The 22,937-nt window shown below is 41.5% G+C and overlaps 2 protein-coding genes across 2 annotated transcripts; one reads left to right on the top strand and one right to left on the bottom strand.

Annotated features, from left to right (window-relative positions):
* The first annotated feature begins 5,371 nt into the window (after positions 1 to 5,371).
* On the top strand, positions 5,372 to 14,660 carry LOC139743942 (creatinase-like). Its single transcript, XM_071654408.1, has 5 exons — positions 5,372 to 5,617; positions 9,566 to 10,178; positions 11,300 to 11,414; positions 12,543 to 12,790; positions 14,409 to 14,660. The coding sequence occupies exons 1-5, from the start codon at positions 5,372 to 5,374 to the stop codon at positions 14,606 to 14,608; spliced, it is 1,422 nt and encodes a 473-aa protein (XP_071510509.1). The 3' UTR covers positions 14,609 to 14,660.
* A 2,876-nt stretch (positions 14,661 to 17,536) lies between these two features.
* On the bottom strand, positions 17,537 to 22,711 carry LOC139743940 (S-adenosylmethionine-dependent methyltransferase Rv2258c-like). Its single transcript, XM_071654407.1, has 5 exons — positions 22,608 to 22,711; positions 21,018 to 21,218; positions 20,399 to 20,610; positions 18,677 to 18,799; positions 17,537 to 18,324 (listed from the first exon to the last, which is right to left on the bottom strand). Exons 2-5 carry the CDS (start codon positions 21,206 to 21,208, stop codon positions 17,753 to 17,755), a joined length of 1,098 nt encoding a protein of 365 aa, XP_071510508.1. The 5' UTR covers positions 21,209 to 21,218; positions 22,608 to 22,711; the 3' UTR covers positions 17,537 to 17,752.
* Positions 22,712 to 22,937: the final 226 nt, after the last annotated feature.

Genomic DNA, 22,937 nt, shown 5'->3' with positions numbered 1-22,937 from the left:
AATGCTAGGTGTTACAAAAAACATTTCCCACTTTTGATTCTTAATAGTACAAAAACTATTTATCAGATAACACTGGCATTGATAATATGAGCAATAGCTTGATAGTGTGCAATTTTGCTGGAGGTAATTTAAAAATGATAGCATAGATCAGTTTCTATTAAATTCAAGATTTATTCTTAAGTTAGGTTTCAGATTTTGCTCTGTTTTCAACCCTCTGTGCAAAATTTTGATTTTGCACAGGGGTCAATGTGTGTATGGGAGTGTGTGGTAACACCCTGACAATGGTCCAGAACAATGGCCAGGATTGGAATGCTGTAGTTATAGTAGATATTCAGAGAAATCCCATTATCACAGCTAGTCTTTATTCATCCTGAAATGTAGTGTATGCAAGCATATGAAAACATGTGCTTATGCTTTTTCATGTGCATGCATTTTACTCTTTACCATGAATTCAGACTAGCAGTACCCAGGGCAGTCCATCATGAATGATTAATAAAGCATGCATGTGCCTTGGAGCAAGAGTCCGCAAGCAGAGCTCTGAAAAGATGGTATTCGTGGTATTCATGTCTATTGTTCAGGATCATTAGGCGTTTTCACATCAGCCCGATGTTTCGAAATAGCGCGCTATTTTCTGACTTGGGAAATTAAAGAATATCTCGAGCTTGGATTTTTATCGGGCTGATGTGAAAACGCCTAATTAAGCACACACTCACATACACATCATTGGTTCTTGTGTAAAGTTCAATTTTGTACAGATGTTCAAATTTGACCAAAATCTGGACCTTAACTTTAAAATTAATCATGGATTTAACGAAACTGATTCATGCTCTCACATTCAATTCACCTTCAACTAAATTGTACACTATTCAGCTATTACTCATGCCAATGACAGTGTTATCTGATGTATAGTTTTCGAACTATTAAGGATCAAAAGTGGGAAATGTTTTCCGTAGTGTAACACCTAAGACACAACCGCTGCAGCAGCCATGGATTCGAACCATATGCAGTAACCTAGAGATTGAGAGTCTTTGGTCTTTAATAGTAGGTGGCTCCTACTATACTGGTATGCAATTCCGATAGCGTCTTGCACATATTATTGGCACTATAATCTGAAATATGAAACGAATGCCTGTATGAATGAAACTGTAAGTGGTGCCATACAAATGCTGTGGATCATCATCATCATCATAAGACATCTACGATATGCGGTACCTGCATTCCGATCATTAGCTTCTTCCCTCCTTGTACACTAGGCGTTTTCACATCAGCCCGATAAAATCCAAGCTCGAAATATTTTCCGCGATTGCGAATTAGAGCGCTATTTCATTTCTTATTCATATCAGCCCGAAGAGGGGGTAGCCCGAATAGTTAAAAATTTTAAAGTAGCTAATTCGACAGCTGAGTATGTGTAATAGCATCAGTAATGTGTGTGCCCTCTCAAAAATTCCTCATGATTTGTGTGCAGTTTGCCTCGATCGATCGTGTCACACACGCTAGGCATGATGGGATTCATCGCGCTAATTTCTCGAGTCGTTTTCACAAATATCAAATAGCGCGCTACTATCCCGCTATTTCAGAAATTTCCCGAGTTGGAGTCGAGAAATTTTCTCGATCAGAGCGATACAATAGGCGTTTTCACATCAGCCCGATAAAAATCCAAGCTCGAGACATTTTTCGCGATCGCAAATTAGCGCGCTATTTCATTTCCCAATAGGCGTTTTCACATCAGCCCGATAAAAATCCAAGCTCGAGATATTTTTCGCAGAAAATAGTCAGCAAAATAGCACGTTATTTCGAAACATCGGGCTGATGTGAAAACGCCTATTCACATCAGTCCGAACATTATCAAATAGCGCGCTAGTTCGCATTAATTATCCTGCTATTTCGGAAATTTCCCGAGTTGACTCGATAAATTTTCTCGATCAATTAGCGCGTTAATTTGTATTCACATTATTAAATAGCGCGCTATTTCGTGAGCGGGTTAATTTCCCAAGTCAGAAAATAGCGCGCTATTTCGATACATCGGGCTGATGTGAAAACGCCTAATTAGGGCGCTAATTTGTGTTCACATTTTCAAATAGCGCGCTATTTCGCTATCGGGAAAATTTCCAAAGTCAGAAAATAGCGCGCGATTTCGAAACATCGGGCTGATGTGGAAACGCCTACTGTAACCATTGACATATAATTTTAGAGCGCTATTCATTTCTTATTCACATCAGCCCGAAGAGAATTAGCCCGCAATTTTTTCGAGCTAATTCGACAGCTGAGTATGTGCAAACAGCATCAGTAATGTGTGTGCCCTCTTAAAAATTCCTCATGATTTGTGTGCAGTCTGCCTCGATCGATCGGGTCACACACGCTAGGCATGATGGGATGCATCGCGCTAATTTCTCGAGTCGTTTTCACATTATCAAATAGCGCGCTACTATCCCGCTATTTCAGAAATTTCCCGAGTTGGACTCGACAAATTTTCTCGATCAGAGAGATACAATTAGCGCGCTAATTTGTGTTCACATTATTAAATAGCGCGTTATTTCATAATTGGGTTGATTTCCCAAGTGAGAAAATAGCGCGCTATTTCGAAACATCGGGCTGATGTGAAAACGCCTAATGGTACCGTACGATACGTCTTTGCAATTTTGGCATTGTGGCTCCCTATACAGTAGACAGTCGTTCCTGTTCTCTTTCTTTCTTTCTTTTTTCGTGACAGTTTTTTCACACTGCTGGGATATAATTGTGGGCTCGTTATGCACAAATGCATAATTCCGTCCATTGTAACGTTCCACACGTAAGGACTTTGCTCCTTATCAAAACGCTAATCTCTCACACATAGATACAGCTGCAGTACTGAACACGAGATGTCCATCCATTCAGCGCCCCCGCACCTGACGGTTCACAATGAATGACATGCAAATGAACGTACCCGGGAAACCTCGCGATGGAATATTACTACTCGATATACCCTGGTGCTCTCGGTGCTTATCAAAGAAGTTTGTTGTGGCGATTGTTGACTTGGTAAATACAATGAACCAGTGAATCAAGGTTTGATTCCATTCATGTACCTGCCTCCTCGACTCCTACATCCATGTATACGGACGTGCAATATGTACGGCTACGGTTAACTGCTACCCTAACAATTCTCAATGCAAACACGCCCTTCCCATCCACTTACACACAAACGGAGCACACTTATATCTGTAATTTTGTTATCAACGCCGGCATTAAACCGCTATGTTGGCAGGGAAAAGGTTAATTCTTCCAACACTCACTGATCTCACAGTATACTTCCTACACCTGATCCTCCTTTCGCGCAGTGAAATTTTCCAGAATAAACGTAACTGCAACCTCAGTAACAGACCCTCAAGACCGGAAAAATCAAAGAAGAGCTTCCGATATAATTTAGCATTGATCTACATTTTGTATCTCGCCGAGTGGTGCTGTGCAGTGTGTATTCTACACATGTGTGATTCTACAGCCTCTGAGACTGCTGCCGGACTTTTTGACCCTTGAGACTTTGTGGTAAGCCGTATTCTCTTTATCTTTTTACGTACATGCCTGATTTTCCACACTACAGGATAGGCAATCCATTTCTCATTCTCTCATCGGTTTTGAGCCATCTTTAAACTCGGTGCACCCTGATGTCTCAGCTCAGGATCAACTTGATCTGACATAGGAGGAGTGCAACTTGTAGACTCCTTCTTGCCATGCATATCAATACCCGAATAGGTAAGGGCCTCAAGAGTAGCGTACATTGGCGGATCTACAGGGGAGGGTTGTCAATTTAACCCCACTTGGAATGGCTCCTTTTGCTTTTGTTTTTCTTTGTTTTGTCTTGAGGTTTAGGGGGTTTAACCCCACCCCCGTTTTTTTTTTTTGTGTGTGTGTGTGTGTGTGTGTGTTTTCCTCGTCTGCGGAATTCGGCAGAGAAGTGGTACGTAGCAGAAAATGTGAAGATAGAGCCTTTGTTGCTGTTCTTGTTGCCGCAGTGTCAGCCGATTTTGGGAGAGAAGTGGCAGCACAAATGGCGAAGACCATTTTTTCCCCCTTGCCATGACCCATCGACATTGGGTCAACACCTCCCCCATCCCTGTCCCATCCCTGCCCCATCCCCCCTTGCAAAAAGCTAGATCCCCCCCCCCCCCCCGAGCAATGAGTACCGCAATGTTTTAAATACTGAGTAGCCTTTCTCGAGGGCCACAGCGCTGCTGTTAGTACTGATGGTATAGTGAACGAAGAGCTGGAAAGCCAAAGCCAAGATCTCGGACTTCTCCTTCTTGCTTCTTGAATCCAGTCTAAATATAAGTTAGCTTGATAAGAAAGAGTAGAATATTATGAGTTCAACGGTGAAATTTAATCGAAATCGGGTGAAAAATAAGGAAGTCATGGCATACTGAGGTTTTGCTATCTTTTCAGGAAACAGTTTTTGAACGATCAATATGAATATGCAAATGGCAAAGTGAGCATGTCATCCCCTCACAACTTGCCAAATAGCTTGTACATAAAATTTTGAAATTTCCAGTTTTCCATCGAAAGGTAATTATGCTCGAGGCTCAAATCTTGGTATAGGCCCTATCTAACTGATCACTATTCTGAAGTTATTCGACCAGGAATAACATCATGTTTCAGACTTCACTGACAAACACATTGAATTTTCGGGGTTTTTGTTTTTGTACACGATCAATGAAAAAATGTGAGGTTATGACGTGGTTAGCTCACTCATTTGCATATTCATACCCGCTGTACAGGAACTGTTTTGCAGAAATTAGCAAAACTTCAAAATGTCATAACTTCTTTATTGTCATCCAATTTTAGTCAAATTTTTACCACTGAACTCATAAGGTTTCACTCTTTTTTATTAGACTAACTTATATTTGGACTGGATTTCCCCTTTAATAGTCAAACCCATAAAAAGGTCGGAAAGTGAGGCTTTATCTCGTCGTCCTCTCGGTGGCACCAGGTGGCACTCACAAGTTGGCTACCACCCCTCTCGCAATTACTAAAGCGGGATCGAGGGCCTTTTTAAAAGTACCTTCGGGTCTCACACCTGTAAAGTGTAGGCTGTTGGAAGCCAAAGGACCTGGAGTCGGGGACTTAAGCGACGCGCTCTAGTCACGAATGCTGGTATTTCGGGATGACAGGAGGCAACATCTGTGGGTCTGTTTGTTCATAACATTGTGACTTTTACACAGTTTCTCCATGCTGACTGATAATGTAAAGGTCATCAGTATTTTCGATAGTTGTTTAATTCGCTTTTTATGCACTTGTTTATTTCGACGTCGTGTTTGAAACATTGTTTTTGGTTGCTTACTCGTACCTTACAGGATTGTTTTGATAGTTGCATCTCGAAGTTTATCGTCGAAGCATTTTAGGCATGTATCGCCAACTCGCCACTTGTGCTTGGGCGAAGGGTAACCTGTTGAGAAGTGGCCTCCATCCCACCTCTCTGTCTTGCGGAGGGGCAGGTGCATCAGTCATCGGAGGAGTTGCGAGCTCCACGTCACTCCAAAACGCATTCAAGTACAATCATCCTGGCAGCCTCGTTCGACACTGTTCAGGCGTGCAGTCGGCAACCTATGACAGCATGCCGAAACTTATATCAATGCCCAATGGAGACAAGGTAATAATAAAGATAATAATGATAATATTAATGATAATAATAATAGTAATCATCATCATCATCATGACACAACTATTCTATTTGGTCGAGTGAGTTAAAAGCCAATTCGGATCAGTTCAGAATTAGTCTGAAGAGAAATTGTAAAATTGTATGATTAGACATTATAAGTTATTGAACTGTAAAGATTCGATTATCATTTCAGTTCATTTCAGAGTGAGCCGATGGTTTCATCACCTCGCAATTTTCTATTGATCGTAAGCAAATAAGCTGTCAAATATTCAATTATCCTGCCATAAACGTGTAAAACATTTTGTAATTCCCGTCCGAATAAATTCAAAAGAATTATACGTAAGTTGTAAACAATTAGAATTTGAGACTGCTTCATGAAACTGCAAGATTTGCGTATAAAATATTTCACAAGTTATTAGGCGATGATACCAACTCACTCAATTGCACATTCATAGTAACTGTTCATGAATGTACAATTTCATAACATCCCTATTGTTCATCTGATTTTGATCAAATTTTCACTGTTGTGCTTATCTAATGTTACTCTTTCGTCTCAGACTAACTTTTAACAGGACCAACATTGAATACAGAGTTCGCCCACACGAATAGAAACGTGTTCTTTTTATTTCAGTATCTCATGTAGTAGAAATCACTGATTTTGTTTGTTTGTTTGTTTGTTTGTTTGTTTGTTTCATTTTCCATCTGAGAAGATGGCTGGATGGCCAATATTCAGCTGCACTAGATGGTCTTCCATGGAGTCCAGTTTGATATGAGGCGGGACCACTTCACCGGGTTATGCACCCTGCTCTTTGAGATGAATGAAGAGGGATATTTTTTACGTGCATGAGTTATGACTCGGCCCTCACACACGTACCTCCATTTCTATGATGTCCTATCCGAGGGGCAGAATCTTTTTCCTCTTCTATTAAGGGGACGGATGATGACACACAACATTGCTCAGCTGCACTCGGGAATTGAACCTGGGTCCTTTGGATCCGGAGGCAGACGTGCTACCAACTGAGCCAACTCATCACCCTGATAGAAACATTGCCATCGATTCCCGACACCTGTCCTATGATGCTCCTATTGGGCGAAAAAGGTGTTCTGCGCATGCTCGAGATAGTTGTGCCCAATTAATCTCACAGTCCCAATACAGAGGTCTTCTGAGATATTTTATTTATCGTACGCGTCATGTAGTATGATGAGAAAACTTACTGTTGGCTTTCTTTCTGTTTTTCTGTATGATCTACTTTGTACATCGTTGTGAAGTTGCCGAATCCAGGACAGGGATCCTGCATGGAATACAGGTCAATATCTATTCCTGCGGATGGACCAAGGCCGGAACACTCATGCCGGATGTGATGACCTTTCTGTTGTGGGTGACTCTACGGACAGGATGCTGAAGGGCATTGACTGCAACACTGCATGTTGGCATTAAAGCGGTCAACTCCTATTCGTAGGCGAATGAGTGTTCCCCAGTCTCTCCCTTGATGATGACGGGGACTCCATGTGGGGGCTTGGTGTCTGGTGTGATGGTACATTGGGGCGAGAGTGAAGACGCTAGGGCCCAAAGGTTATAGCAGGGCGTATCAAAAAAGAAAAGAAAGAGGTAAGCCAACTTTGGAGGGCTACTATTTCATTTTTGTCGGCTATGGAGACCACAATGTTGCTTGTGAGGAAAGAAGAACTCTTCTTCTTTCCATTGGTACCTAATTATGTTTACAAATGTCATGCGTGAGTGAGCGCATGAACTTTAAAGACAATGATGAATTGCACTTTTTCCAAGTTTGCATGTTATTGTGAAGGAACAATGCATGTCCCATTGCATGGGTGAGATCTGTCCATGAAAGTGGCCAAATATGCCTGCCTGTACGAATGCAGTTTTGTGTTTAGGGTTTGTGTTTAGGGTTTGTCTAACATTTTATGGTTCACAACCTTTAACATAACCACCAGTCCGATAACATGTCCCTCCGACAGAGACCAACCCATACAGTCTATTTTCTCTGTTCATATTCAACACTTAGCTCGCAGCAACAAACCATGCCTTGAATATGAAGAGAGAAAATGGATAATGGTTTAGCTTTTAAGGGAAGGACCAAGGAGTTTATTATCGACAAATTGGCCATGATGAAGGTTTATATGAACCATAGAGTGTTAGAAGAAACCCTAAAGGCGAGCATGCAGTCGTGCAGGCTGGATTGATGATTTGATCACTTTCATTGGCAGATCTCATCCACGCAGTGAGACATGCATCCTTCAGGGAGGTGCTCCCTGGTTCCTTCACAATAACACCCAAAAGTGGAAAACTTCAATTTGTTATTGTTCATGTGCTCAGTCATGTATAACGTTTGTCAACATAACTAGGAATCGATGGAAAGAGGAAGAGTTCCTCTTTCCTCACAACTAACATTGTGCAATCCATAGCTGAAATTTTAGAATAATAGCCCTCCAAATGTGGATAACCTTTTTTTTCGATACGCACTGTACATCTTGATTCAAGTGTGAATAGGGCTTGAAGGGTCTTGAGTGGCCTTCTTCACCAGCTGATGAGTGTGGTTTTCTCTGCTTGGAGCTGGTGGAGCAATACCTGAAAACACAGGCAAGCACTTTGCTGGTGCAGGAAGGAGGCAGCATGTGATGATACTCACGGAGTTATTGAGGGTCACATCCAGCTTCTTGGCATGGGCGGGACACACTAGACAGGGTTAGCACATTCTGCGGCCCTTGTAGACCAAGAAGAGTGCACTCGTTCGAAGATCGAGTGCTTGTGAAGACTCCCGAAGATAACCATATGCATGACGGTGCAGAAGGTTGTTTCTAGATAAGATTTTCGCACAGTGTGACTCTACTGAAGATGCTGCATGCTCTTAGGTGAGCTAGCGATCTTGCTTAACTCCAAGGTATATTAGTGTAATCGCATGGTAACATTATGTCTCCAGGATTGATCTTCAGTTGGCGTCCCTGTTTGCAAAATGGAAAGTCATATAACAGTGGTTTGGGTCATCCTGAGTTTGGGTCTCCATAGTTTCAGGTACTCTGCAGCTGCAGTGATGTCTGAAGAAAGACTTCTTCTACCCTTGACCAGCTCTTGTCAGAGTAAAGCAGGACAACGTAGTCGCCATAGCCATATACTGTGCTGAGGTCGTTTAGGGAAGGTCGATGATGTGGATATGGTTGCCAGAACTGAGCCTTTGGGAAAATCCATTTCTGAGCCTTCGAAGGCGACTAAACTTACCATCGCTGGTCTTGAGGATGAAGCTGCGGTCTGAGATGAAATTGGATATGAACCGGACCAGGTGACGGTCTGGGACCATTCGCAGTACCTGAAGTTCGAGGCTGAAACCCTACTGCAAGACTGTAGCATTATGTTTTAGTTAAGTCTGTAGAAGTGCACCTGTTGACTAACTTCAAAGACATATTCAATATCGCAAGTGAGCTGCCCAATTTGATGGGCTGTCGCTGATCTTTGTGCGACCTGTTCGGAAACCTACCTGTCTGTTTGGAAGCTCATGTTGGACCAACAGTTTCATGTGGGCAAGGATGAGACGTTCTAGCAACTTGAAGTAGTTCGTATTATTACCAGATCATCACTTATGTGTCCAAAAGAATGTTTAAATAATGTGCTATGTATTTTCTGCTGTTCTTCCTAAGATTTCTTGGATCCGTCACAAAAGAAAACAAAATCCAAACCAAGATTCTGTCGATGACTAACAGAAGGCATTAGAATGCTCCTTCCCCTATACACTAAGTATAATTTATATGTTTCCATACAATGTCTTTTGTCAATCATATTAATGCAGTAACATGGAAACATGGAAGTTATACTCAGTTTAGGGGAGGGTGCATTCCGATGTATACTGCATACCATTGACCCATGGAACCTCGCCAATCACCTACTCCTCCCCTTTCATGTCCTCCCCTTTCCTTGACGCCGTATAGGTCAAGCCAACATTTTCCCAAGACGAAATGAGCAGACGTATAGATATGGTGCGAGGGTACATGGCAGAAAACGACATTGGCGGCGTCCTTTTCACCTCCATGCACAACGTCAACTACTTCTCCGACTTCCTCTACTGCGCCTTCGGTCGACCCTACGGCTTGGTAGTCACCCAGGACAAAGTCACCAGCATCTCGGCCGGCATTGACGCTGGACAGCCGTGGCGACGGACCAGCACCGGCGACAACGTCATCTACACGGACTGGCATCGTGACAATTTCTGGTTTGCCGTCCAACGGGAGCTCGATGGCGTCCGTGGGAAAGTCGGCTGCGAATTCGACCACATGACACTGGACATCAAAGCAAAGTTCGATCAGGCCGCGGCGGGAAAGGAAGTGGTCGACGTCGGCACTCCGATGATGATGCGGAGGACGATCAAATCCGACGAGGAGATCGCTCTGATCACCGAAGGGGCTCGAATCTGCGATCTCGGTGGCGAAGCCGTGGTTGCAGCCGTAGCTGAAGGCGTTGGCGAACACGAAATCGCTCTGCGTGGCACGGAAGCTATGGTACGAGAGATCGCCCGATGTTTCCCCCACGCAGAGCTAAGAGACAGTGAGTACTAGCACGCTGCGAATATCACTATACACTATCCGGCAGATATTTACCAGCGAAGACATCGAAACACGCCACAAACACACATACATACATACGGTAGATGCAATAGACAAATATCCAAGATTTTCCTTACAAGTTCTTTGTTAAATTGCAATAATATAACGTCATTAACTGGAGTCCGCCTATTCCACGCAGGAGTGTATTTTCAGTCTACTTTCAGTCAACCCGACATTCACTTAAGCCCTTTTTGCGCTTGTGTTTCTTAACCCCGTACTTTCTCTGACCCAGGACTATTGTTAGTCCCGTACCAATTTTTTCAGCTTTTTGCACTCGCCAATTAGTCCGGTACTAAGCTCTTGTCCGGGGCTAAGGAGAAAATTGACCTTTTTACACTCGTATTTCTTAGTCCGGTACTTTCCAAAGCACATGAATATTCATGATTACGCTGTGCACTGTACACGTACACGCACGCACCGGCAGCACTTGATTACCTCGTTTCTGATTGGTCAGTGGGGGTCGGACTTCGTCTCCGTCGCTTAGCTCCGGATTATTTTTTCGTTCTGTTTACACTCAGAACAGAAAGTGGGCTAAGGATAGTCCCGTACCAACGGTGGGGTTAAGGCCCCCCCCCCCAGCCCCACCGTTGGTACGGGACTAAGCAAAAATTTACAAGTGTAAAAAGCCCTAGTATGGATTCGTTAGATAGACCTCAAGTTTTGTTAATTGGTTTGTACTACATTTACCACATCTCGTATGATGACTACTATGTGTGATTAAGTTATAGCTGACCTCCAAGTGAAATCTGCAGATAAAAATACAAAGGAACAATCTTCACACTTTGCACATCATTAGCCACCCGTTATGTCTAGGTCGACTTAATTACCCCGGACGTCGCTGCGTTAAAGGAATAGCGTAGAATCTAACCGAAAGAACGGTATAGAAGTATATATACGGGAGTAGATGAGATAGAAGTATACCTTTGTCTCAAAATTTTCACAAGTTTTTCATCATGTAAACGGTTTACAGGCAAATGCAATTTATTGTGAAATGTGAAAATGAAGCTAGGAAAAATTCATGTCAAATGTCACTGTTTTATACCTTTATTTTCATATTTTCAGCATGGATCTGGTTCCAGTCTGGTATCAACACTGACGGTGCTCATAATCCCGTGACTTCACGGAAAGTGCAAAAAGGAGACATCCTGAACATGAACACATTCCCAATGATCGCTGGGTAAGTTAGCAAATATTAATGGTTACTTAACATTCCTCGTATCACCATATCTCCTTAAAATGGAACTTGATGACCATAATAACTGTAGCGTATTCTGTATTATCATCATTATGATATACTTGTCTTTTTAGTGGGTCCCTCCGTTTTTTTCACACAGTGCATATATTGAAAACTATTTCACTTTCGTTATTTTAGCAACTATTGCAATGTATCGCTACTGTTAGTTTTTTTTTCCTATTATTGTTGTCTTCTCTGTACAATTGTATGCATTGTTTTTGTCACTTAAGAAAGTGAGATTTATGTTTGTATATTGTGGAAAAAACGAATAAATATGAACTTGACCTTGAACTTGAAGTGGCTACTGTAGAAGCAATGAATGCTTGCCAGCAACCAACCACGGGATCAGCAGCTTTAGGTAACCTTCGAAGGACTATAAGCAATGAAGATAAAAGTGCCTTGGTTAGAGGCACAACCGCCTTATGTCTCAACAGATTGTGGTCACCGAATCGAAATTGGAGTCTGCTGCATCCGGTCCCTGTTCGTGTAGAATTTGATATAAAGTAAATCAGATATGAAATAAATCATCATATAAAAAATTGCGTATTATTTCCACGAAATAGAGATATCTATAATAGTAAAAAAACTTATGCAAATCAGATAATTCGAGATGTCACAGTGTCACAAGACTCTGATTCACTCGCATGCAAGTTTGTACTAAAATTTTGTCTTTCTTTTTTCCCTTTAATTCCAGAAGAATTTTATTTTTTGGCGTCATGTTTTACAAGGGTTTCAGCGATTTCTCAAAGATAGATTTTTTTCCCTCGATTAAACAATATTGTGTAGAGTGAGGCTATGATGGACGTGGCAATTATTCAAACTCCTCCCAAATTTCACACTGATTCAGTGCAAAGTGTTATACGTGTGCCATGTGTTTACAAGGGGAGCATTACAGACACGTGCTTATGTTACCAAAATGATACAATACTGATGATGATATTGACATTGTACTGGATATCATGTGGTGATTATGTATTGTTGTGTAAAAATGTGAACAAACTTTTTTTTTTTACGATGCGTCACTGAATCATGGGGACTCTGAACTTATCCCACACATGCATGATAACACAGCTATTACACAGCCCTGGAACGGACACTCTTTTTCGACCATATTCCGTCCGACCGTCACCTCGAGTTGTGGGAGAAGAACTGCGAGGTGCACCGCCGAGGGATGAAACTTATCAAGCCTGGCGTGAGGTGCTGCGACATCGCGGCCGAACTGAACGAGGTGTACCGGGAGTTCGACCTGCTAAAGTACCGCAGTTTCGGTTACGGCCACTCATTCGGCATTCTGTGTCATTATTATGGCAGGGAAGCAGGTTAGGATTATGCGTTTAGTTTCCACTTCCGTCCTTTCCTTTATTTCCCTCTTTTTTTTCTAATAACCTATGCAAAAGAAATGGTTCATATAAAGATATACTTCACTCTACCTCATGGTACTGATTCGATGAATAGTAACAGAGAGATTAAAAAAATGTACAACACCACACACACGCAAACAGAAAATATGGTTTCTGTGACTTGATATGGCATGTATGGGTTTACTGTTCCGTGTGTCTCACATACGTCAAAGGTGAGATACCACGTCGTCCTTCCCACAGTCTCCTGTTCAGTTCTTAATTGCCACCACAAAAACAAAACACGGTCCTTCAACTGTAATATGGCTGTTGGACTTTGATTTTATGTCTCCGCTCTCCCCCCCCCCCCCCCAGCGGTCACAAACAGATAAATACATGGTGCGTTTAAAACATACTGATAAACCATTTAGGGCCTATACATTTAACCCGAAGGAGTGTAAATTTGTACTTTGAATCTTTTTCTTTCTTCTCTTTTTTATTTCCTTTCGGTGCTCTATTACTTTCAGTTTCATTATATCTTAGACTGATGCGATAGTTACGGAAGTTCGTTGTCCGCAAATTAATGTCGAATCAGCATGCCGCAAAAGCAAAAAACAAAACATAACAAACGAAACAATACAAGCAAAACAAATCTAGTTTCATTACTGGCAGCTTCGAGTTCCTCGACACCATGAAAGTTCATCTCTTGTCCAGCTACGTTAAAATATTCATATTCGCGTTGTAAACCTCAGTTCAGTACACACACTTACTATATTCTTTTTATGTCGGTGTAACTGGTCTTTTACCCCAAAATAGAAGCTCTCTTTATATCAAATGTAATCGTTATTACAAGTCATGTAAGAAGACCTCTCCATCAAATTCGGCGGAACGGAGAGGAGGTAGCCCCCCCCCCCTATTGTAGCTTACCAAGCTTATGTGTGTTTTTCCTTTTCTTTTCTTAGTTCAAATTCTCGGGGGGGGGGGGAGGTGTGCCCATACAGAGTAAAATTATTATTTTATGTCTTATATGTCTTGTTTTGATATTCTTGTACTCGTTCTTTATTTCATTCTTCTTGTGTCAACGGCTCGCGTTGATTAAACACAGAAGTGCGACACCTGTACTGGGTACGAGGACCTCAAGTGTCACCGTTTTCGCAAACATCACTAAGATGGAGCTGGCTCTCATTTTCTCGCGACTCTTTTTTTTTCGTATAAATGATGGCAATAATTGTCATAAGGAATTAGAATCAAGTACATCGCTTGTTGTGATGTCTTCAATTAATATTTCTGACAAATCAGGCGACGGCCTAGACACGATGGGGGATCCCTTCAGGAAATTTCCCCCGTTGAGTGACATGTATTAATCAAATACATCTCTTTTGTGTTCCACTATTATTGCTGCATTCACTCAATCCACATATAGGGCTAAACTTTGGTGGACTTGAAGTATATATATCATATATTTTATACCTTCGGTTTGGTACATATTAGAAATGTAGCCCGTAGTCTGTTAACAGATAGTATTGTGCTAAAACGCCGTGTTTAAAGAGCAAATAATAACGCAAGCAATAACACAAGTATATTTATCATTCCTTCCCAGCTCTGGAATTGCGCGAAGATATCGAAACGGTGCTTGAACCAAACATGGTGGTGTCCATGGAACCAATGATCACAATACCGGAAGGAGAGCCTGGGGCAGGAGGCTACAGGGAGCACAATATACTCGTTGTGACCGAAGATGGCGCGCGCAACATAACACATTTCCCATACGGTCCCGAATATAATGTGATTAAATCGTAGCAGGCCATGAAACATGTTGTGGGGTTGTGTGATTACATCATAATAATCATGAATTGCATAATGTAAACTACAGAAGGAGATTAAATTGATCTACAGTTCTCAGAAGTTCGCAGTTAGCTTTCTCTTCTAATCTCAGTACGAGAAGTATGATAATATGCACGGAGAGGATTCTAAACTTTTCATATTGATATCTGACGAGTTAAGATGATGAATTTTTCATTTTACTCTTAGCTGCTTTCTTTCTAGTGCTGTTTCAGTTGAGACCAATTTCTCATCTTATGTAATCTATGCCATATGCATTCCGTGAGTGGTAATGGGATGGACTTACGCGTAAAATAAGAAACGTGAACCATATAAAGATAATGATGGACTATGAAAATGAAAGCATATTGTTCTGCTTCGATTTATAGGATTCTGCTGCTTGAAAAAAGTGTTACTGTACACAGCTTTACGTCAGGCCGGGCAATGCATAGAGCACATAGATATGTATTTTATTATAATAAACCAATTATAAACCAATCATAATTCAATCATGTGGTCGATTACTGTCACTGTAGAAAATTGTTTAAACAGAAGGATATAGGCATTTTATAAAAATGATCTTTGTTTTGCGTTTTCTGACACTTTTAACAGGTCCATCGTGGTATTTTTACTTTGTGGTGGCTAAATGTAACAATCTTTTGAACTTTAAAAATTGAGCTTAATAATGACCTTGAACTACAAAAATACATACATAGAGAAGGAATAAAATTATGTCACTATGAAGAGATCTGTGAACTGATATCTTTGTTTCAGTCAACTGTTAATTCAATGGTTTATTTCAACAGTACGGTCTATGAACAAACTTTACTCACGGACATTTACACTATTTTCAGCCCCAAGTTATGTATATTAACTTTTGTATATTATGTACGTATAATAGTATCAGAGACTTTACTGGTATACAGCATGTGTGTGTGTGTGCGCGCGCGCGTATGTATGTGCGTAGTGAAGGGGAAAAATTCATTTTGCATTGCTATATCACAGTACTTTAATTCATTGCAACTTTCGGCCACTTCATGAAAATCATAATGGTGTTTTGTGTGTTGTTTATGCCATTTTCAACAAAACGCCCTACATGTTAGGCAATGGGATTATATGTATACTTATGATATGTATTTAACAATATATAATATAATGTCAAAGCTCTTTGTGAAAAAAAACAACAACTATTGACTACTATGGAAATTCTGGAACTTTTATTGATCATTAAAATCATCATATTCTTATAGTTTATTAAGTCTGTTTGAGTATATAATTGAACTGTCGATGTACATTGAGTTAAAGTTAATTTTACTGCCCGTGTTTCCACTGGGATTATTATTTAATGCGCACAATACATGGAGTGTATTGTGATCAAGGCATTTAAAACTTGAAACTTGCTATGAATCATACACTGTTAAATTATAACACCGTTAGTAATAATACAAATCTCTTACTTGAAATACATTTTTAGAGAACAATTTGTTTATGATTACTGACATTTTTGTTCAACTTTCCTCGACGGACTGGCCGACGAACTGGCCGCCAAATGTTCGCCAAAATGGCGCTTGTATCTGAAATTTCCTGACATTTCTTTTTAAATGGTTAAAATTGAAACAAAATGATGATTTTACCCCTTTTTAAGGCGGATCTGGATGACGAAAGCCGTGTATATCCTGGAAAGTTGTGAGATATTAAAATGGCTTACCAAATCAGAAATTCCGTAAGCCTATATTTTCCTAATAAATGGGGACATATGTTCTCTGAAGTGATTCGGGCTATTGTTTTCCCCCACCCTTTATAAGGATATCATGTAGATGTATGTCAGATTTTGGCAGCCATCTTCAGAATACATCAAATTATGCAAGAATTGCATCATCCAGATTCCGACTATTTCCTCAAAATAGAGTAAAAACCATCATTGGGAAGGGCTGGGCGGACGATAAAACACGATTATACCCAAAATCTGACTTCGCGGCACCAAATTATAGAAGGGTTCATTTCCAAACGCTTTCACAACACGTAGCTCTGATTCACACTTTTGCGCATTCATGTTGTACATGTATTTCTGGACGGGATTGACTTTTGTTATATATATATATATATATATATATACGCTTTATCACTAGGACAAAAAATATAATAATATACAGCATCAAACAACCAGATAAACGGTATGTAAACGAGGAATTCTTTTGTACATCCTAGAAAACTGACAACTTTTTGAATAACCATAGACCATAGTCAGTTGGAACTCCAGCTCTCTAACTTCCTTATGATAACGAAATCATTATCAGTAAAATAGGCATTAGAAAATCGTTACGATACACTGTATAATACTGGTACATGTACTCATTTCAGATTTTAACTGAAGGCAAGAATACCATAAAACGAGGAATTGAGAAGATGAATCAAACTATAGTATAAGACAAAGTAAAGACTTGAATGAATTATTTAGCCAAATGAAGCAAAAAAAAAAAAAAGCTGCTGAAAACTGCTTATCCAATGAAGGCGAGCCAATGGAGTAAATGAATGGAGTCAAAAGGGGCCTGAGCTTTCGATCCTAGCAGAATCTTCGTCAAAGGCAAAAATGACCCATAGGCAAAATGGTCATTTTGCCTCTGATGAAGATTCTGCTAGAATCGAAAGCTCAGGCCCCTTTTGACTCCAATTATTTAGCCAGTAGAATAAAAAGTACGTTGATAGTGATCTTGGGATTTAGCTAAAAATCGAAAAAGACAATTCAAACATGCACCTCTCAATCTTATCATAACTTGTACAGGCCTACTTGCTTATTGGGCCATCAGGTATGAGAACAGTTTACTATTCACTTCCGACGAAAGTGTTACAATATTGCAAGTAAATGTAAGTGTAGTGAACGCACGATAGATTACAGTAATACGAAAGTGGATGATGAGATAAACCTGCATGCCTGGGATGGGTAATTTTGATGTCTTCATAAGGTTTGATTATTATTTTCACCCGCCCCCGCCCTGTATTCCTTGGTCACAGGAGGGAAACGGTTTCAGAACAGCCAAACTACCATGACTACAGCAATTAACAATGTTACGACTGCATATGTTTTCAGTTGATCATATCCATTATTATTTTAGCTGTCGTGATCTATTCTGGGTTAGCAATACACCAATAGTGTAACGTGTCCTCATAGTTCCGTGTGGCCTCCACTGCGTGGACTGTGAAGCCGCATTGCTCCAGCAATTTGACGGTATTTTCCCGCCCATAGCACGTTCCCAGTCCCATGCTCCCGGGGAACTGATACGACACGGGCAGGCAGTGTAGCAGACTGGCTGTGTAGAACATCGGTGCGTGGCCAACGGACAGGTTGTCTTCTAGATTCGAGTTCATGTTTGGGTCGAGACAAGAGAGCATACCCCCAGGCTTCAGGACCCGTCGGATGTCGGACAACATGAGGTCGGGACGCGGGACGTCGTGTAAGGTTTTAAAAAAGAGCGCGAAGTCGAAGGTATCCGTCCACTCAGCCGGCATTTTGCTGGCGTCGGCGCAGACGTATTTGACGTTGCCGACGTTCTTGGTCCTGGCATATTCGGTGGCGTATTCTATGGCATCCTCTCCAATGTCCACTCCCACCGCGGAGCAGTTGGGAAAATGAGATGCGATATTGAAGGCGGCACCACCTTGGCCACACCCAACATCCAGAACCCGAAAGCCATTCTCTGAAAAGAGAGATTGTTACACACCACATCGCGATTTCTCTTTTACTCATCATAACATATGACGTATATCTTATCATAATATTTCATAATCTTACAGACATCACGACAGTAAGGCCAAGTGTTTAGTATGAGTTCTGCATGAAAAGTGATACACAGGTGAACTTGCGAAGGACTACATCAATCATGTGCATTATAGGATACGGTGTTTAAACGAGCCTTCGAGATTTGTCATTAATGGAGATAACAATTTTACCTGATGGTCGCGTTAGCTGTACTCTAAGCATCACAGCGGAAAATGATAAAAAAAGAGTCTTTTCAAGTATTATTCGCATGGGAAATGGCATCAACTTACCTAGACCTTTCTTGAGAGCTGGGTGCGAGGCTATGAATGACTGACAAAGTTGATCTCTGAACCACATACTGCTTATGTCATCTTCGTGCTGGTGGAACTGTGTGTACTTCGAGTAGGGAACACCTGAACATCGGAAAGAGAAATGGTTAATTTAGCGTCGAATTGGCATTAAAAAATTCACATATTAGACAGGCGAAATGTAAATACATGTCAGTCCATTTATCGGGTATACGCAACTACTAACTTCATACGAGACCCTTTTGCTGACTTGGTTTGGAATGTGTTCTAATCTCCTCATCTAATTCGTCTCTTAGTTCCATCATCTCGGCCTCTCGTCTATTCGTTTTCTCGTCTGGTCGACGTCTCGTGTTTTCATATTTTCATCTTCTCATGTTCTCGTCCTTTCGTGTTCTCGTCCTCTCGATGTCTCGTCGTCATGACTTCTTGTCTTCTGTGTTCGTCTCGTCATGTTGTCGTTTCGCCTTCTCGTCTTTTCTTCTTGTCTCCTCGGCTCCTCGTCTTCTTGTCTCGTTACGTCTCCTCGTGTCTTCGTCTTCTCGTATCGTTTCGTCTCCTCGTGTCCTCGTCTTTTCGTCTTATCTTCCTCTCGTCTTCTCGTCTTGTTTCGTCTCCTCGTGTCCTCGTCTTCTCATCTCGTTTCGTCTCCTCGTGTCTTCGTCTTCTCGTCTTATCTTCCTCTTGTCTCCTCGTGTCCTCGTCTTCTCGTTTTATCTTCCGCTCGTCTTCTCATCTCGTTTCGTCTCCTCGTGTCCTCGTCTTCTCGTCTGATCTTCCGCTCGTCTTCTCATCTCGTCTCCTCGTGTCCTCATCTTCTCGTCTTATATTCCGCTCGTCTTCTCATCTCGTTTCGTCTCGTTTCCTCGTCTACTCATCTCGTCTCCTCGTGTCCTCATCTTCTCGTCTTATATTCCGCTCGTCTTCTCATCTCGTTTCGTCTCGTTTCCTCGTCTACTCATCTCGTCTCCTCGTGTCCTCATCTTTTCGTCTCATCTTCCGCTCGTCTTCTCATCTCGTTTCGTCTCCTCGTGTCCTCGTCTTCTCATTTCGTTTCGTCTCCTCGTGTCCTCGTCTTCTCATCTCGTTTTGTCTCCTCGTGTCCTCGTCTTCTCATCTCGTTTCGTCTCCTTGTGTCCTCGTCTTCTCGTGTCTTCGTCTTCTCGTCTTCTCGTCATCTCGTCCCCTCGTGTCCTCGTCTTCTCGTCTTCTCGTGCCCTCGTCTTTTAGTTTTCTCGTCTCTTCATCTTCTCTTCTCGTTTCTTGTCATCTCGTCATTTCGCCTTCTCGTTTTATCTTCCTTTCGTCTGATCTTCTTCTCGTATCTAGTCTTTCGTCTGATCGTCTTCGCATAATTTCACCTTCTCGTCCTCTCGTTTTTTCATCTTAGGGTCTTCTCGTTTTCTAGTGTTCTTTCCTTTTATGAATCTGTTTGCTGGTTTGTTTCCTGCCCAATTCAAATCCATTTCATGTGATTTTCACGACTTCTTAACTTCTCTTGTGTTGTGTCTTTATGGGGCACAAGGCTATTACCAGTATAAGTTAGAGGACCCTCTACGACTGAGTTTCGTTCAAGGCAGAACAACGAGAAAATAAAACAGAATTCATGAACGTGCCATTTTAAAACGGAACAATTATTTACGGTGGAAGTACTGCATTTATCCTGATAGAAATATATGATTATCGTGAAAATTTTTGATGATTCACCTAGTGGTCCGTCTTTCTTGATCACTTCAAGCATGGCGTTGTAGGCCTCTGACATGATGGGAATCCCGGCGCACCAGGTCACAGTGCGGCCCACAAGTTCGTCCTTCTTGAAGGCGGGCACTCGATGAGCGGGAATGTAGTACGTCTTGTCAACAGCGTTGTACTCGACGATTCCGCTGCACACCATGGCACCGAGCCACTCCCGGACGTACCTGGTATCAAATTGAACCCAGACAAGACGTCCTCTACATTTATTATGCTCACAGCCTGTATGCATACATTTTCCAGAGTTGATGAGGAGACATCATTGTGATATCAGTCGAACAACAACTTATTGTACTAGGCGTTTAAAAAGTGATGATATCATTTGTCTCTTTAATATGAGGAGAAATTAATCACATTGAATTGACCAAATCAAATTGAAACTCTTTCAAAGCAAAGCGGATCAACCAATGAGAAGGACTGCTGCCGGACCCTAAGATGCACCGACGCGTGCACATGAACATTCACACACAAAAGCAATATAGTAACGTTCAAGCCCATCACAAACATACAAATGCAAATCGTGAATAAGTAATCATAGTATACTTCAAACATTTCACAGCATGTCACGCCTTACCGTTCTTTGAAGTTGCCCGCATCGGCTATTTCCTGACTTGTCTTCGGGTTCGACTGAAAGCCGACCAACGTGTCGAAGAGACCCGACTGGATACCGAAGGCAATCCCCAGGGCCTTAAATCCTTCGAACATCGTGTGCTTCATCTGCTTCAGAAAGTCTTCCGTGGTTTCGTTCGCACATTCCTCTGCCATTTTGTCGGTACTGGTCAGATACAAGTGAAAAAAAACCCTCCTCGATAAATAACGAAAAACCAAAACAAAACAAATACATCACAAGAAAACTCCGATTTATCTCAACCAAAGTCCGGCGACAAAAGCATGCAAATGAATGGTGGTGTGTAGGCCTCAGAGCTTCTTCCTTTAATCTTGTAGGGCTTTACATGGCTTCCTTGGCCGGATCTTCACCAGTGAATTCTCAGCACGAATTCAGAAAGGATAAAAGACACCGATTGCAATCGCTCAAGTATACTTCTAGATGGTTTTAACGATTCAACCCTGACACTACCAACGGTAATCTCATTGTACACAAAGTCAATAAAGTTTTGAGGTGGCCGATGTAGGAGGGTTAAACGTCTATGCATCCGTCACAAAGGTTTACCAAGAAAATCCCTACATTGTCCCTATGCTCGCTACAAGGTACGTGAGCCATTCAAGGTCTTATTCCTGCATGGTGTAACTATATCTGGTAAGAAAATCCCCTAACGAGAAATTCATGATGGTTGCGATGGAGTGTGATCTGCTCGTGGTACAAAACTCTCATAACTTTACTGTAGGAATCAATCATGCATATATTAGTTATTTATTGTTATTTACAACAGGTATAGACCCTACGGAATCTCGAGACAATTATCGACGAACAAGCATCCCATGTACAGTTTTTCATGGTTTATTGAAGTCGTGACTCGCAGCAATGAGATTCCTGAATTGCTCACAATTGTACATCAAAGCAATGATGCATACATTATAACAAAACTGTCTGTACTGCAAATACATAATCACAAATGTCCAACGTTTTATGCTGTCCCCACCTATATACACGAGATTCCGATTAGCGATTTTACAAAGCCGTACTTACTGTATCCCCCATTTGGACACGTAGTCCTGACTGTAAAACCAGAAATATTCGCGGCATGAAATTTTCGCGAAGTGGAGCCGGCGGCCCATTTCGCGACATGAAATTTTCGCGAATTGCCACTCGCACTCAATACATAGTGTAGACAAGAATTTTTTGCGTGCATTTTAATTTCTTCTTCTTTCTTCAATTGCAGCTCCATGCTTGAAGATTACGCGAATCTTGGCTCGCGAAATTCGTAAAAATTTCATGCACGCGAAAATGTATGGCTTAACAATATTCATACTGAATGGAAAACGCCATAGAATTCAACAACAAACAACAAGCCATGGTTAGCTACAGGACCCCAACCCCTACTTCATACTCCGCAGTTTTACCCGCCATAATGCATTTGGCACGTAGCATAATGTGCAATGCCTGTACAGTAACCCAGTCGATGTAAACAGATGCCGATGTTCAATGCAATGGAGCCTATAAAGATTATAAGAGCCTATAGCAGAGTGAGTGCACGACACTTACCTTTCCCCAAGACTGTGCAAAGAAGATGATCATCTTAGTAAGATCAAACCAAACTGCTTTGTCATGTACCAAAATGTCTACAATACGATACACTCTAGTCAAATAAGGTGTTTTGCATTGATTTCGCTGTACGGCACGTGTGCAACGGAGAAGGTCAGATTAAAGTTCAGAGGACTATAAATCCCGAGGGACGCTAAGAAAGAGACGGTAGTATTATTTCACGTTCGGGAAGTATGAGATCAAAGATCGGATGTCTTTGTGTTGTTAGTGCTGTACTTATATAGAGTTTTATTGCAAAATGAGTTAACTCCATTCTTATCAATTCGAGAT

This window comes from Diadema antillarum, unplaced genomic scaffold (assembly GCF_040938485.1).
Source record: "Diadema antillarum isolate AM-2024a unplaced genomic scaffold, OU_Dant_1.0 seq00001124_RagTag, whole genome shotgun sequence".
Classification (NCBI taxonomy): Eukaryota; Metazoa; Echinodermata; class Echinoidea; order Diadematoida; family Diadematidae; genus Diadema; species Diadema antillarum.
Note: the sequence above shows the minus strand (reverse complement) of the source record. Positions and strands in the feature narration are given on the sequence as shown.

What these genes read in the sequence shown, in the direction of transcription:
- LOC139743942 (XM_071654408.1), top strand. Translation starts at nt 5,372, where the DNA reads ATGTATCGCCAACTCGCCACTTGTGCTTGGGCGAAGGGTAACCTGTTG. An exon ending in CCACGCAGAGCTAAGAGACA is followed by an intron (nt 10,179 to 11,299) that starts GTGAGTACTAGC and finishes TCATATTTTCAG; the next exon opens with CATGGATCTGGTTCCAGTCT. An exon ending in ACATTCCCAATGATCGCTGG is followed by an intron (nt 11,415 to 12,542) that starts GTAAGTTAGCAA and finishes ATGATAACACAG; the next exon opens with CTATTACACAGCCCTGGAAC.
- LOC139743940 (XM_071654407.1), bottom strand. Translation starts at nt 21,208, where the DNA reads ATGGCAGAGGAATGTGCGAACGAAACCACGGAAGACTTTCTGAAGCAG. An exon ending in CAAGAAAGACGGACCACTAG is followed by an intron (nt 18,800 to 20,398) that starts GTGAATCATCAA and finishes TCCGATGTTCAG; the next exon opens with GTGTTCCCTACTCGAAGTAC. An exon ending in AGCTCTCAAGAAAGGTCTAG is followed by an intron (nt 18,325 to 18,676) that starts GTAAGTTGATGC and finishes CTCTCTTTTCAG; the next exon opens with AGAATGGCTTTCGGGTTCTG.